Here is a 13,964-nt window from a genome sequence, read left to right on the forward strand (position 1 = left end):
TCATTATTATTATTTTTTTTGGGAAAGGACAGAATAGACAAAAACAATTTTAGCTTTAGAATTTATAAAGCAGAGGTCTGCTCAGGAACAATATTTGCACGTTTAATTAAGGTCTGCCGTCTTTAGCGGAGGACCTTCTTGTTATTCTTAAGTTTCTTTTCCACTATTTTTAATGTCTTCCGTCTTCAGCGGAAGACCTTGCTGTTTTTCTTAGGTTTCTTTTCCACAGTTTTTATTATTATTATTTTTTTTTTTACAAATTTTGTGCACACGAGTTCTCGGAAACGGCTTGATGGATTTTCAAAAAACTTTCAGGTCTGATAGAACATAAAAAATCTAGATATATATCTTTAATTTTGATGACGTCACTTCTTTCTGTTCGAAGATTTCCACAATTTTGTAATTTTTAGAGGGTCACGTTGCCCGGCAATGCTCTCAAAAACCATTGAAGATAGAAGTGTGAAATTTTCAGTGATGAAGTGTATATGGTATATCACAACCACTGGAAGTATAAAGCGCCGTTGTGGCCCGAAATTAGTCCTATCGCGAATTTCAGAATTTCTAACATCTTTTCTACGATAACTTCATTCCTCGAAATATTTTGTAAAAACATATAGAACAAAAAATGTCGAATTAAACGATCTTTCAAATGATATCTCGGAAAAAAGAACTGGCCTGTAAAATTAGGGAAATAGAGGGTATTAAGAATTTGTAAGACATTAAAAACGCAATGTTGATCAAAATGTCAAGCTTAATCTTTTGGGGTCGTCAAAGAACGTCCGGTGACGTCACTTCTGGTCAAACCTGAAGTACTCAGAAAATTCGTATTTTGGCCATTCTTGAAAAGTTTTGGGTAGCATCTGTCACTGGAAGCATAAAACTTGATTTCCGTATGTAGTTGCCGCTTCCGGTCAAACAGGAATTAGCAAAAACTGGTTCATTTTTGCATCAATTAACATAGACTTAAAGGATTTAAACCGTTGTTGGGCGTTATTAGTCTTTTTTTTTTTTAAATGAAAGTTACTTCCGGTCAAGCAGGATGGAAGACCTACTCGTTGCTTTGCAACGAGCTTTGCTTTAGTTATTATTATAGTTGTTTTTTTTTTTTTTGTTACGGATTTTGTGCAGACGATATTTCGGATACTGCTCGCTCGATTTTATAAAACTTTCAGGACTGATAGAACATCAAACAAACTTTACATAAATTTTTTTGTTTTGATAATGTCACTTCCAGTTCGGAAATTTCCGCGATTAAGTGATTTTCAGGGGGTCTTAGTGTCCAGCATTTTTCTCTAAAATACTTTCAGACAGAAACTTCAGATTATCAGCGATGACAGAGCAACATGTGGTCATGTGTCACACACCTTTCTTTTTCTCCGGAAATGCAGCAGTCCGCGCTCGCTATTGTTCGAAAAAAGTCCTTTCGGAGATTTAGAAAATTTTCACACTTTTTTGCAATATCTCTTTATATGTTACAGTGCTGCTATCCTATAAGTTGACAATTCTATCCTATCCTATCGTGAATACTGCATCCACAATCCTATCCTGTGATTTCAGTCTAATCCTATCTTATCCTATCCTGCAACTCTCAGTTTTTTGATATTTAGGAATTAATTTGACAAAACGAAAAAAAAAAACGGAATGACCACCAAATAAAAATCAGTAAAAGTTATGGTATTCATTTAAATGTTATATATTTTAATGGAGAAAAATAATCGAGATCGGCATTCCATAAAACCTAACACATCGCACAAATTAAATTTACGATTATCATTAGTTACAATGTCAAAAATAAATGTAAACAAACAGACTGTAATAAAACGACGACAAGTACTGATTTTGCGAACATATGTAAAGAAAATTGGACATCCAGAGAAAACGCGGGTATATTAAGGAAGCATATAAGTAATTTCTCGGGAAATTTAGACTTTTTGAAGAAAATTTAGTTTAATAAATTACCAAAGCCACTGATAAACGTAAACTGTCATTTACTTTTGCATACAGACAAAAGCGTGTCTAACGCAAAGACGTGCATCACCGCCACGGTATCACGTGACTTCTATTAATAGCAATATTTTCCTTAATAAAAAGGCTAACAGAACAAGAATACCCCGGAGTTTGATAATTTCTTTGAGTATGTTATATAGCTGAAAAACATCTATTTTGTCTAAAAAGTGCTGCTAGAATCCCACTATCTTGTCCGTAAAATTTTTATTCCACACATTCGTACGAAACCTTACCCTTTGTTTTGAATTTTATACATATGAATCGAGATTTTTCGTACAACCATGCTTAACTCGGGATTCTAGCAGCACTTTCCAAGTTTGTCAAAATGTAAACTTTCAATATGTACAATTCGTATGTTTTAAAATATCCAGCTTATTGTTGTTCTGTTGCATTTTTTAGTCAAGAATGACGGACGATAGGCCGACCTGGATACGTAATAAAGCTGACTGTCTTCGAAAGAGAATATAATCGATGAAAATAAATTAGCATACCTGTTTAATTAATTGAACTCCATATGAATTTAACACAATATTTCCGATATTTCCTTTTACATGTAAACTCCATTTTACATATCTTTGAACATGCCGTCTTAGCCAAATTCTCTTTACACGACATGATCAATTTCCAAGTTACTTGAAGTACACATATGACGTCATCGGTGGTAGATTTCAATCATAATGACTGTTACAGCATAACAAAATAAAAACATTTTATTTTTGTTAATGTTTACACGTTTCTAATCATTTTCTAGAGTAAAATTACATAGCTAAGTACCAATATTACGAAAACCTGATTTCTAAAATTGACGTCATCTTGCCTACTATGACGTCATAATGCAGCACTGATTTAGCCTAGGTAGACTATTTTGTATGCTTCCTTATTTCCCCTGCGAAGAATCAAAGAAAAAAATATGATTAGACTTTGTTTTGATTTTCCTAACAATGATCGGGAGACATTACCACAGCTAGTATCACGACTTGCTCCTTGCATGTTATATTTGATTATTTTTAAAAACATAGGCCTACACGGTAATAATGTTTAAGTATATAATTCATGTAAAATTTAATTTTTTCCTAAACCGAGCACCATAAAAATAACATGCATGTACATGTATAGTCTAAATGTGCCTGTATAACGTGTTTTTCTGTATGCTGTTCTAAAAAAGAAGATATAATTAGACCATAAACCAAACAGACAAGTCAAAATTTGGATCTAGAATATCTTGGCTTTCACATATTAAACATTTTAAATGTGAAATTTTCTTATATAAAATATTAAATATATTTTTTTTTGGTTAATTTAAATTCATAATTTATTCTCACAGCCCTCTTAACTTAAAACATCAACCCACATATGAAAGTATACATTAACTCTTGTGTGAATATTGAAAATATATAGCTGCTAAATAAAATTCAAGATATTCGAAATGTTAAAATTTCTTATTTAACATCATTTTCTTCTCATTTTATGGTCAGTTTAGTGCCGTACAAATGTATTTAAACTTCCAATTTTGTTTTATGTGTGAAAATTAAATAATTCATGTTTAATAGAAAATATTTCCTTAATTGTCATTGTCGGACTCAGATTGACAGCAATAACTATTGTAGTAAACATGCATGAGCTCATACATGTTCTTTAGATCTTATAAAACATGAATAAGAATTCACAGTATTTACAGCATTTATAACACTTTCTTGAGTAAACCTTGTATTTGACCTTGACATTTGATCTTAAATTTTTCAGTGTTTAAATGAGGTAAACATACTTTATCAAGTTCACAATATTTTTATTCAGGGTGATTCCTCAACAGTGTTTAACAATTGAATATTCCATTACCATGAGACAAATTATTTAAAGTATCCATGTACAGAATTCATGAATTTCAATGCCAAGATCACAGATACTTGTACATGTACTTTGATTAAATTTAAGTTTATCAATGTTTTTATTACAGTTGTATAATGTTTTACATGCATATGATTTGGCTTCCTTGTCCGTCACTCAAACATAATTTCAAATATCAGAGTTATTGTCAGAGAGATGGACCATAAACCAAACAGTTCCACAAATGTTAACAATGCACAGAAAAAAGCACTGATCTCTTTAATAAAAGCCCCATGATTTCAGAGTCTTTTACACTGGTTTGAACATCTTTCATTATTAAGTCTAACAGCATATGAGATGAAATGCAATCTTTACATGCAGGGTTGTCCTGAAAGAAAAAAAAAACATTCTAGGCATGTAAATTGTAAAGTTTGTCATATTACACATTTAAACAGTTTTTAATTGTGATTATCTTTCATTTTTCATGTACAATTGGCTTTAATTTCACCTTTTTCTCTCCCAAAAGTACATGTAATACACTAAGAAATCATGAAAAATAAAATCTTATACTGCAACCTCAGTCATTTCTTTTCTTTTTTTTTTGGAAATTTTATTTAACATAATTCAGTTACAAGTACATTATCATTCATTTTATCTTGTCGACTTGCTAACAAGTATATGAATACATTGGTTTGGGTGATTTTTCTCTATTTTCTGCTTGTATTCATTTTTTAATTAATGTTTTTTTTTGTTTTCTTTTTTTGTCTTGAAATTTGAATAGGAAAAAGAAAATATATATAACAACAACATGATGACCGGAACAATTCAACATTGTTTTCAGTTTAACTTACTCTGAAGATTTTTAAAAGAAGAGAATCACTTGTTCTGAGAATCTATTGACACGTCAACTCAACTCAGATAATGATGTTTATGTATTTCAATGACCATGCATGCATAAATACATGGTAAAAAAACAAATCATACATACTTTTTAGATTAAAATCCTTTATACTGTGATGACAGAGTGCAGGTAAATCCATTCTCTGTATTAATGAATATTAAAAGATTAACTTATGTTTCATAGCTCACAATACATCATTTCAAATGTACATACAATGTAAGTGCAGTGCTGACTGCTGAGTGAGCTTTAGAGCTTATTAAACATTTAAACAGTAGCATTAGAAATAGTCATGATGATTCTACATTCATTTATCATAAATTTCACTGAAATAGATTTTACATCATTTTGAAGACTTTAGTATTTATATGTTTTTGACAATAAATATAGAAAAAAAAAATAATAAATTGCACTGAAATGAAGGAAACTATTTTCTAACCTTACTAGGGAAATGATAATAGTAACAATCTGATTAATGCATAATACATATGATTGTTTTAGTCTAAGAGCTCATTGATAGCTGATTGAATCATGTGACAGAGTATTTGTAAATATTTAACCCCCCTTCTATCTTCACTACTTCTTTCTATTTTTCCGCACCTTATTTTGTTTATATAAAATAGAATAAAATGTTTATAATTCAAGTCATTAGAACATTGTTTAAAGGGCGAAATATGTGTAAAAATGCACACATTAACAGTGTACAATGTGTAGTTTACTTACATGTTCTCGCACATCATCTAATCAAGTCCGCGGTTGACGGTTCCTGTGGAATTATCCAATCAAACAGAGCATATTTAACAGAAAAAAACATGTTATTTCACTTTTACACAAGTAAAAATCGGTTAAATCATCCAAACAAGCTGAAGAAATAAGGTCTTTCGATGCCTGGACTCTTCGTTGTTTACATTCCCAAATTCTTCCGGTGCTCGTTCACGGTTAAATCGTACGCCGTATTACTCGAAGTTTATAATGTAAATCTTTTTTTAGAAAAGAGAATGTTTTATTTTCTATTGAAATTTTATAAATATTTCTTTTGTAAACATTTTATATTGAATTTCGTTTTTGTAATTTATTCTGAAATATGAATGAACCTTTGCTCGAATCTGATTGGCTGAAGGAAACAGGATAGGATAAGATAGGATAGGATTGGATTAACTTCTATATGTTTCTATCGTGAATCCTCAATCCTGAATCCTATCCAATCCCATCCCATGTCAACTTGTGGGATAGCAGCACTGTAATATTTTGTAAAGACATATAAAACAAAAGTTGTAGAAAATGTAACGATCTTGCAAACAATATCAAAATAAGGGGCTGACCCCTATAAATAAGGACCGAGAGGGGCCGAAAGTTTTTCCGGAACATTTCAATAAAATATTGAGAATTTATAATACGTCAAAGAAGCAAAGATGTTCAAAATGTCAAGCTCAATCTTTGAAAGTCGTAAAAATGCCTCCGGTGACGTCATTTCCGGTAAATCTGGAAGTCGTCAGAAAATGCATATTTTTGCCGCTCTTGACATGTTTTTTGGTAACATATGTCACTGGAAGGATAAAACTTAATTTTCCGTCCGTAGACATCAATTCAGTTCAAACTGGCTAAAATAAGCTAAAATAGCTTATTTTTATAGTTTTTGACGCAAAATTGAAATTATAACGTCACTGGAGACGACTTAGCTTATTGCTTTCTTTTGTTGATGTCACTTCCGGTCAAAACAGGACGGAAGACCTACACGTTCCTCTGCAACGAGCTTTGTTCTAGTTGATATTATTATTCCACACATTATATCAAAACATTAAGCCCATGCAAATTTCGCTCAGTGATTTTTACTTAAAAAACTAGACGCAAAATTTTCAATTTTCTGAGGAAATTATGAATATTGTAATTCTACGTTAAATCGCTGACGTCATTTTAAACACATGACGTCGTTGCAAATGTGAATATTCATTGCTTTGAAGTAAGTATGTTTCCCCCTGTTTTGGAACATAATTTAATATTACTCTGTCAAGATTCGATTTTTTGGGGGCAAATATTAGTTATTACCGATTAAAGTCCACTGAACAGCCAACTCGAGCCAATAAAAGTTCAATAACCCTAAGTTATCTTTCATTAACACTTAACCATTACTTGCATTATGCTATATGACTCACTCAATAGACAAACTTCCTAAAATGTCCTGTAGGACACTTTGGCCACAACTGTGAAGGCAGTTGTAGCATTAACTGTGGAGTCCTTGGTATATGTAACAGAGAGACAGGGGAATGTCAAGGCCGATGTCAGGAGGTATGGTATTTAAAATTATCGATATATCTTCGTTTTGTTAATTAACAGTACAAATTAGAAGGTGAATCATGTCATTATTATACTTAAGGTAGTCCGATCCTCAGGTTTATAAAATTAGTAGTTTATTAGTCCAAAATACTCATAAAAGTATCTTTGAATCCACAAAGTAATGTAAATTTATCCACAGTATTTCTTTAAAGCTTAAGATAAAAATTAATCATATTATATAAGAAAAATTGTGAAATCTACTATATTTTTGCAGAAAAGGTGATTCGGAATCACAGCAATGCATTTTCTAATTGCAAACTGATCAACAAATATATTTTAAGTTAAAAACGACAGGTATCCAGACATTTAGAGAAATTGTCATGAATTTTATACTTATCTGGTATTTTTTGCCTTCTATTTCCGTCATGTTTTCTATAATACATAGTGTAAAATGATTTTGCTATCATTGCAAGATACCAAAAATCAATTCTTATTGCATATCATGCTAAAAAGCATTGGTATCTAAGGATAGATTCAAGAAAATCTTATTTCTCTAAAAGTGTGTTTTTTTTCCTTTTATTGGATACAAATGTCAACATTTAAAAGACATTTTTTTAGACTTCCCAAAATCTTGAGTCTTATAGAGGTAAATAAAATGAAAATAGTTGCATGAAAAAACTTTTTTAGCTTCATTTTGGTGCAATTCAAATTAAATATTAATTTTTGGAGTTATCATTCCTGGCTGAGAATCAGATATCCTTAATGAGTACGGGATAAAGCAACAATTACGACATCAATCTTAAGATTAATTGACGTTTAAACGCTAATCGTCAGTCTATTATTTAACAATTTACACTGATTTTGACGACCCATTTTCCCACTATTACCCTATAATGACAAGGAGCAACCGTTAGTGTGAACAGTCGGCAGGATATGCCCACTCCTCCTTAGCACCTTATCCCATCCCTGATCTTTTTGAGGGCTGCTCCTATTTTATAATTTTTTATGGACTTCTGATCTTGTTATTGTTCTTTGTCTCCTTTTGTTTTGATGAAAAAGTAAGAAAAAATCTGCATGCGATTCCTTTTAAAAACTTCTAACAGAAATAGATGTATCTGATTAACAAAACACTCTATCATGTGCTGATTTTTAGAATAGTACAACAGGTAATACTGTCACCAAATATGTTCATGATGGATTGCAAGATAAGGTAAAATTTTTACCATAGACGCACAGTTTAAGGAAAGTGTTGAACAATATATTCAGTAATTTATCAAAGTGTTAATTGTATATTTCAGCACATTTGAAATGAAATTAAAGGATAATTATTAACAAAGATTATATGAAAAATATTTAAAAATTTCAATGTGAAATTACTGTACTAGACAAAAATAACTTATTTCATTATCTTCAGAGTGTGATAATGATAGATACGGAGCTGAGTGCAATATGACTTGTGGTAACTGTAGCAACGCAGAACAATGTAATCATGTGAACGGAAGATGTCCGAACGGATGTGACGTTGGTTTTGAAGGGGATAAGTGTGATCAAGGTAAGTTAAAGTAATAAAACTATAAATATTATATAAATATTTACAAAAAAGAGATTTCGACAAACGATATCCATATAGAAATTGATTTGCCTTAAATATTATTAAAATGATAAGATGAAAACATGAGTCAATGATAGGAATAAATAGACCCCACGTTGGTTCGTTTTAAATTAATTTTGATTCCAATAAAAGTTTTTGTTGTTTTTTAAAAAAACCTCAATATAAATAAATAAAAATATCACAAATATAATGTTTGACACATTTTCTTTTCAAAAAAATTTATATCATTATAACAAGTAAATAAACATATTAAAACTTAAACAAACACAGACCTGTGAAACCATGCAGGAGTAGACATCCTTTGATTTTAATATTAAAGAAATGCAATTTAGATTAAACTTAAGTCATTCTAATTTACAAAAAAAAGTTTTTTCTTGCAAGGCAGTTGCGTTGAGTATGTATATGAAATGAAAAATAAATGTCATTAAAATGTCTCGAGTACATGTTCTCTCATTTGCTAGCATCTTTGTGTTAAAAAAAACAATAGAATTAATGATGTTTAGAAAGACAGATGCTAATTTATTATGAGAATATTTTCTATGATATCACATATTGATAGTGTTTGTCATTTGAAGATAGCACAACTAACGTTCTTATACTTTTTAAAGACAAACAAAATAGATTTAAAAAAAAAAGAAGCAGAAAGTTTGTATTATAATTTTTAAAATGCTCAAAGAATGATTACCTTCATTTTAACAAAAAGATATTTCCATCTTGACAGAATGTCCTCCGGGTAGGCACGGAAAGAACTGTGTTGAGTTCTGTAGAATTAATTGCAAAGGTTGTGACAGATTCACTGGTGTCTGTAAGTTTGGGTGTAACCCTGGTTGGAAAGGAACCTTCTGTGACAATGGTACTTTAATACCGGTTTTCATTAGCTTTATAATAAGAATTTACTTTGTGAATAATTTTTTGAAAATAAATCATGTTCATTTTGCAGAATGTGATAGCCGGACATACGGAGAAGACTGTGGTCTGTCTTGTGGAACATGTTTAAATTTAGAACAATGTCACCACATTAATGGGACATGTTTCAAAGGATGTGACAGAGGATTCCAAGGAGATAAATGTACTAAGGGTAAGTAATGTTTTGTGAGTCGTATTATTTTTGGATAATTTTAAATATACTTTAAGATTACGTGTGTTTGGGATCTTTGCACCAGGACTCCTTAATATATCATAGTTTCTTTGTATAAGCATTGTTTTATTCTAATAAAGAATGTATTGAGGGACGTTATGGATTCAATTGTGAGGAAACATGTGACATTAATTGTGGAGTCCCTAGTAGATGTAACAGAGTGACAGGAGAATGTCTTGGTGGATGTCAGGCAGGCTGGACAGATTTAAAATGTGATAAGAGTAAATAGATATAGATATTCTTTAGAGTTATAAATAACCAATTATGTTTAAATAAAGAAAAAGTCAAATATAAAAACCCAAAAAAAAAAACTAAAACAAAAAACTAAAAAAAAAAAAAAAAAAATTGATGTAACATATAAAATCACTTTAAGGTATGCAAAGTGGTAAATATATAGGGAATAAATAGCAGATGCTAGCAAATCAAGTAATACTTAAATTCAAAAAAAGTTATTGCTTTGTTAAAATTAAGAGAACATATATTAATTAACAAGCAGGTTGAATAAACAAATGACGTAGATGAAATTTCTTGTTTTTTTTTTTTGCATTTGAGATATTTCTATTCTATAGAATGTGATGGTGGTACATTTGGACTAAACTGTGCTCAGTCATGCGGGGTATGTCTTGATAAAGAACAGTGTCATCACATTAACGGAACATGCTTGAATGGCTGTGACAGAGGTTACCAAGAGATCAACTGTACACAAGGTGACCGAATCAGTTCTAAAAAAAGTTAAAAATAATATATACCCTGCATTTTTCATCAACAGACAATCAGTACAAAATGGATAAAAACCGTTTAAACAATCAAATGACGCCTTACAACTGAAATTGAATTATTTGAAAGTATATATTCATGTATTTTTAATGTAAAATTATGTTCTTTTAGGAAAAGTTACTGTTTAAGGGGTCGAAAGTATTACATTTCTTTTACTTGATATATTCAGGCAATCGTTAATTATTATTTAAAACAAAATTTTAATTAAAAAGAAAAAAAATTAAAAAAGTTTCATTAAAAAATCTCACAGTCATTTGCCTTAAAAATGGTTATGAATTTAAACACTGTTGTTTTGTATTCTCTACCAATTTAGAATGCGCCTGGGGTTTCCATGGTTACCAATGTAATGAAACATGCAATGCAAATTGTTTAAATAGAAGATGTAACACGGTAACTGGAGGGTGTCTAATGGTTAGTAGAACTGGTTATTGATCAAGCTAATATGTATTTTAAGCTGATTTTTAAATAATTTAATTATTACAAGTATTCCCAATTCATTTTATTTAAATATTCGATTTCTTTTGAATATGTACTTTTGGCGCTTAGTGAAGGTTGATGATTCTTGTAAAAAAAAAATAACAATATAATAATGCTTTTACTGCAAAAACATTTTCTGTTATGAAATTATAGGAAAAAAAAATAAAGTTTACATTTATATCCGAATCAATTCTACACATTAACTCAAAACATTTTGGTAAGAAAATTTGATTGATTGATTTTTACAATGTATTCTTTAAGGCCGAATCTGCAATATTTCAGCCATATTTTAGAGGTTGCTTTCTTAGAAAAGAAGATATAGTAAAAAAAAAAGATAACCCTAAAAATTAACATTATTGACACCGATTTTTTCTTTCATTATTTTAGACAACAAGATTCCATTACCAAATTAGAAATTACGTCTTTAAATGTTTTACTCATGAAAATATTTTAAAGTCTTTAGATTTCTCATTCCCAAAAGATGATACTTTTTCAGTTCAAAAAGTTAGTATAGTTATTTTTGTACACATATTTGCTTTAAAATTACTCTAATTATATTACATAGAATATGATAACATGCATTTCTTTCGCCATTATAACATCTGCTACAACATAATTGAAATTAAAAGTTACAATTTAAGAAAAAAAAACTACAAATGTATCGTAGCTCAGTTAAATGCAAGGTGACTTCCATCCTTTTACCACTTTCTTTGCAACTTTGAGACACGCAACATGTACATGTACATATGTAATTAACTACAATAGGTTTTTTTTTATCTCTTGCTTTTACTCAATTCACGAGTGACTTACCTGAAAAGCACACAGAAAAAATCTCACTTTTATCTATTCGCATTAAAAGGTTTACTCAAATTTTTCGTAAATAAAAATACTTTAATGGAAAAGTCATTAAGAAATTGTGGTTGTTTAGAATATTGAAATACTCTCTTCAAAATGTCACCTAGAACCTTGGCATAAAAAAAAATTTCATATATTTCTCAACAATTACAGATTTTTTTTTTACATACTATTATCAATATGGAATTTTGATTCAATCAATTGACGCTGTGATATCAAATTCAAATTTTTATTCTGTAAAATAAAATTAATGCTGTATGGTTTCTGAATTTAGTATGAATTCTATTGAATGAATAAAATCTAGGAAGGAAGCAGAATTAGTTCCAATTAGGATTCTAACTGTTTAAAAAAATCTAAATTTTAATTATAGATTTGTTTCCATAGGATTCACATATGCCATAAATGGTCTAAGATTATCAATATTTATCTTTAAGTTCTTTTTATCATGATTTAAAGAGGGAATTGAAATCAATTAGACGTATCCCTGGTGTTCCATATAATATACTTCTTCCAGGTGTCTGCTCCAAATCCTCCAGATTTTAACACTGTTCTTATCATGGGAGGAGCTGCAGCGGTCATGTTTGTAAGCCTGGCAATTGTTATCACACTATGTTTTGTTTTTAGAAGGTAATTGTACTGCATGTACTTACATTTTATATCGGACACAATCTTAAACCAATACACTCCCGATACACACCCTGGCTTCACTTCAAGTCCACTTAAAAAAAAAAATTGGGACCATTCTGGTTGCACCTTGCGTGCGCTTTGGGTACGCTCGGAGTCAGCTCTGCGTCAACGAGAGCAAACCCGGCTTGCGCTCTACGGGTTCCTTTTTTCACTCATTCGTAAAGCGGACCCAACTATAATCTTGCCGTCCGCCTGGAATCTTGTTTATTTAAATTCAGTAGGGAATTCATGAGAACGATAATTGTTGTTCTTGCAAAGAACTTTTTAAACCTTAGGATGCGCTCTAAATTCAGTTTTTTGGTTATTTTATGTTGTGTATGGTCCGTACAGTATTATTCCTTATCATTGTTCTATATTTTGCAAACCTTTGTATGTTTATATTTTAAAACTAATAATTTACAAATAAAGAAAATCTCATGTGAACAAGGGTATGAAATATTTGCAGTCTTTAAACTTCCCAGTTCTTAATTATAAAACTATTTTAGAAATGATATGAATGATTAAACAAATACTTTATTAAAATGATTTAAATCCATTTGTTACATGTAATTTATGTAATTTTATTATTCTTGCATTAAATTAGAAAAAGTACAAGTCGCACAGGCAAAGAGCAAAATTCTTTAGAGAAGCGAGAACAACTGTCCTTAGAAAATACGACACCTAATGAGGATATCTATGACAAAATAAGTGAGAATTCACAGTACCAAGAGATAATATATGAATATGAAGACAATGAAGAATACCAGGAACTGGGTCAAATGAGTCAACCTTCTCTTTATGACAGCTTACATTAGTGGTGAGATGTGTAATTCATACTGTTCAGTATCGGGACATGTATGCTATTCCGCAAAACTCGTTTGGTACAAAGGCGGATATTGCAACTTCACGGATATAGCGAAGACATTTTGGAACCCCAGCTATATAAATTTTAACGAATTCTTTATACAGAAATATCAAATTACAGATATATATAAATAAATAAAGTAATTTTACAGGTAACCGTGACTTTATTTTAATCGCTGTATATTGTATACGACTTATTCTTGCACGGTCAATTGCAAAGAAAGTGTAAGCAAACGCAAGCGTGGGATTCAATTAAAAACTTGTTTTATCAATATATTTATTTCCTTTTCATAGCAATAGAATGTTCTTTCAAAATTTGGGATATTTAATCTAGAGCTGACATGTATCATTTTTTTTTTAGAATATCATTCATTGTCTTTTGTAAATACTTTTTTGTATTCCTCCAGAATATCTTGTATATCATTGAATCATACTTTTATCTACGTCGTTTATATGTTAGCATGAAATCGTTTTTGTTGTTTTATTTTTAAAATCTATTTTAACATAACATGCTGTTATTTTTCTTCTCTTTTTCTATCTCTTCAGAAATATATTTTTCGAATGTGATTCCA

The 13,964-nt window shown here is 30.2% G+C and overlaps 1 protein-coding gene across 1 annotated transcript in view; it reads left to right on the forward strand.

The window, feature by feature from the left end:
• Nucleotides 1-13,964, forward strand: part of LOC134271867 (multiple epidermal growth factor-like domains protein 10) — a 58,692-nt gene extending 44,728 nt beyond the window's left edge. Inside the window, exons 5-8 of the mRNA XM_062754082.1 lie at nt 10,323-10,460; nt 10,844-10,941; nt 12,377-12,489; nt 13,133-13,964. Of these exons, the coding sequence (XP_062610066.1) occupies nt 10,323-10,460; nt 10,844-10,941; nt 12,377-12,489; nt 13,133-13,343 (560 nt within the window). The 3' untranslated portion in view covers nt 13,344-13,964. The remainder of the gene's footprint in view (nt 1-10,322; nt 10,461-10,843; nt 10,942-12,376; nt 12,490-13,132) is intronic.

The sequence above is a fragment of the Saccostrea cucullata genome, unplaced genomic scaffold (genome assembly GCF_032062105.1).
Source record: "Saccostrea cucullata isolate Sc308-1 unplaced genomic scaffold, CSIRO_AGI_Scuc_v1 ctg2306, whole genome shotgun sequence".
In the NCBI taxonomy this organism is placed as follows: Eukaryota; Metazoa; Mollusca; class Bivalvia; order Ostreida; family Ostreidae; genus Saccostrea; species Saccostrea cuccullata.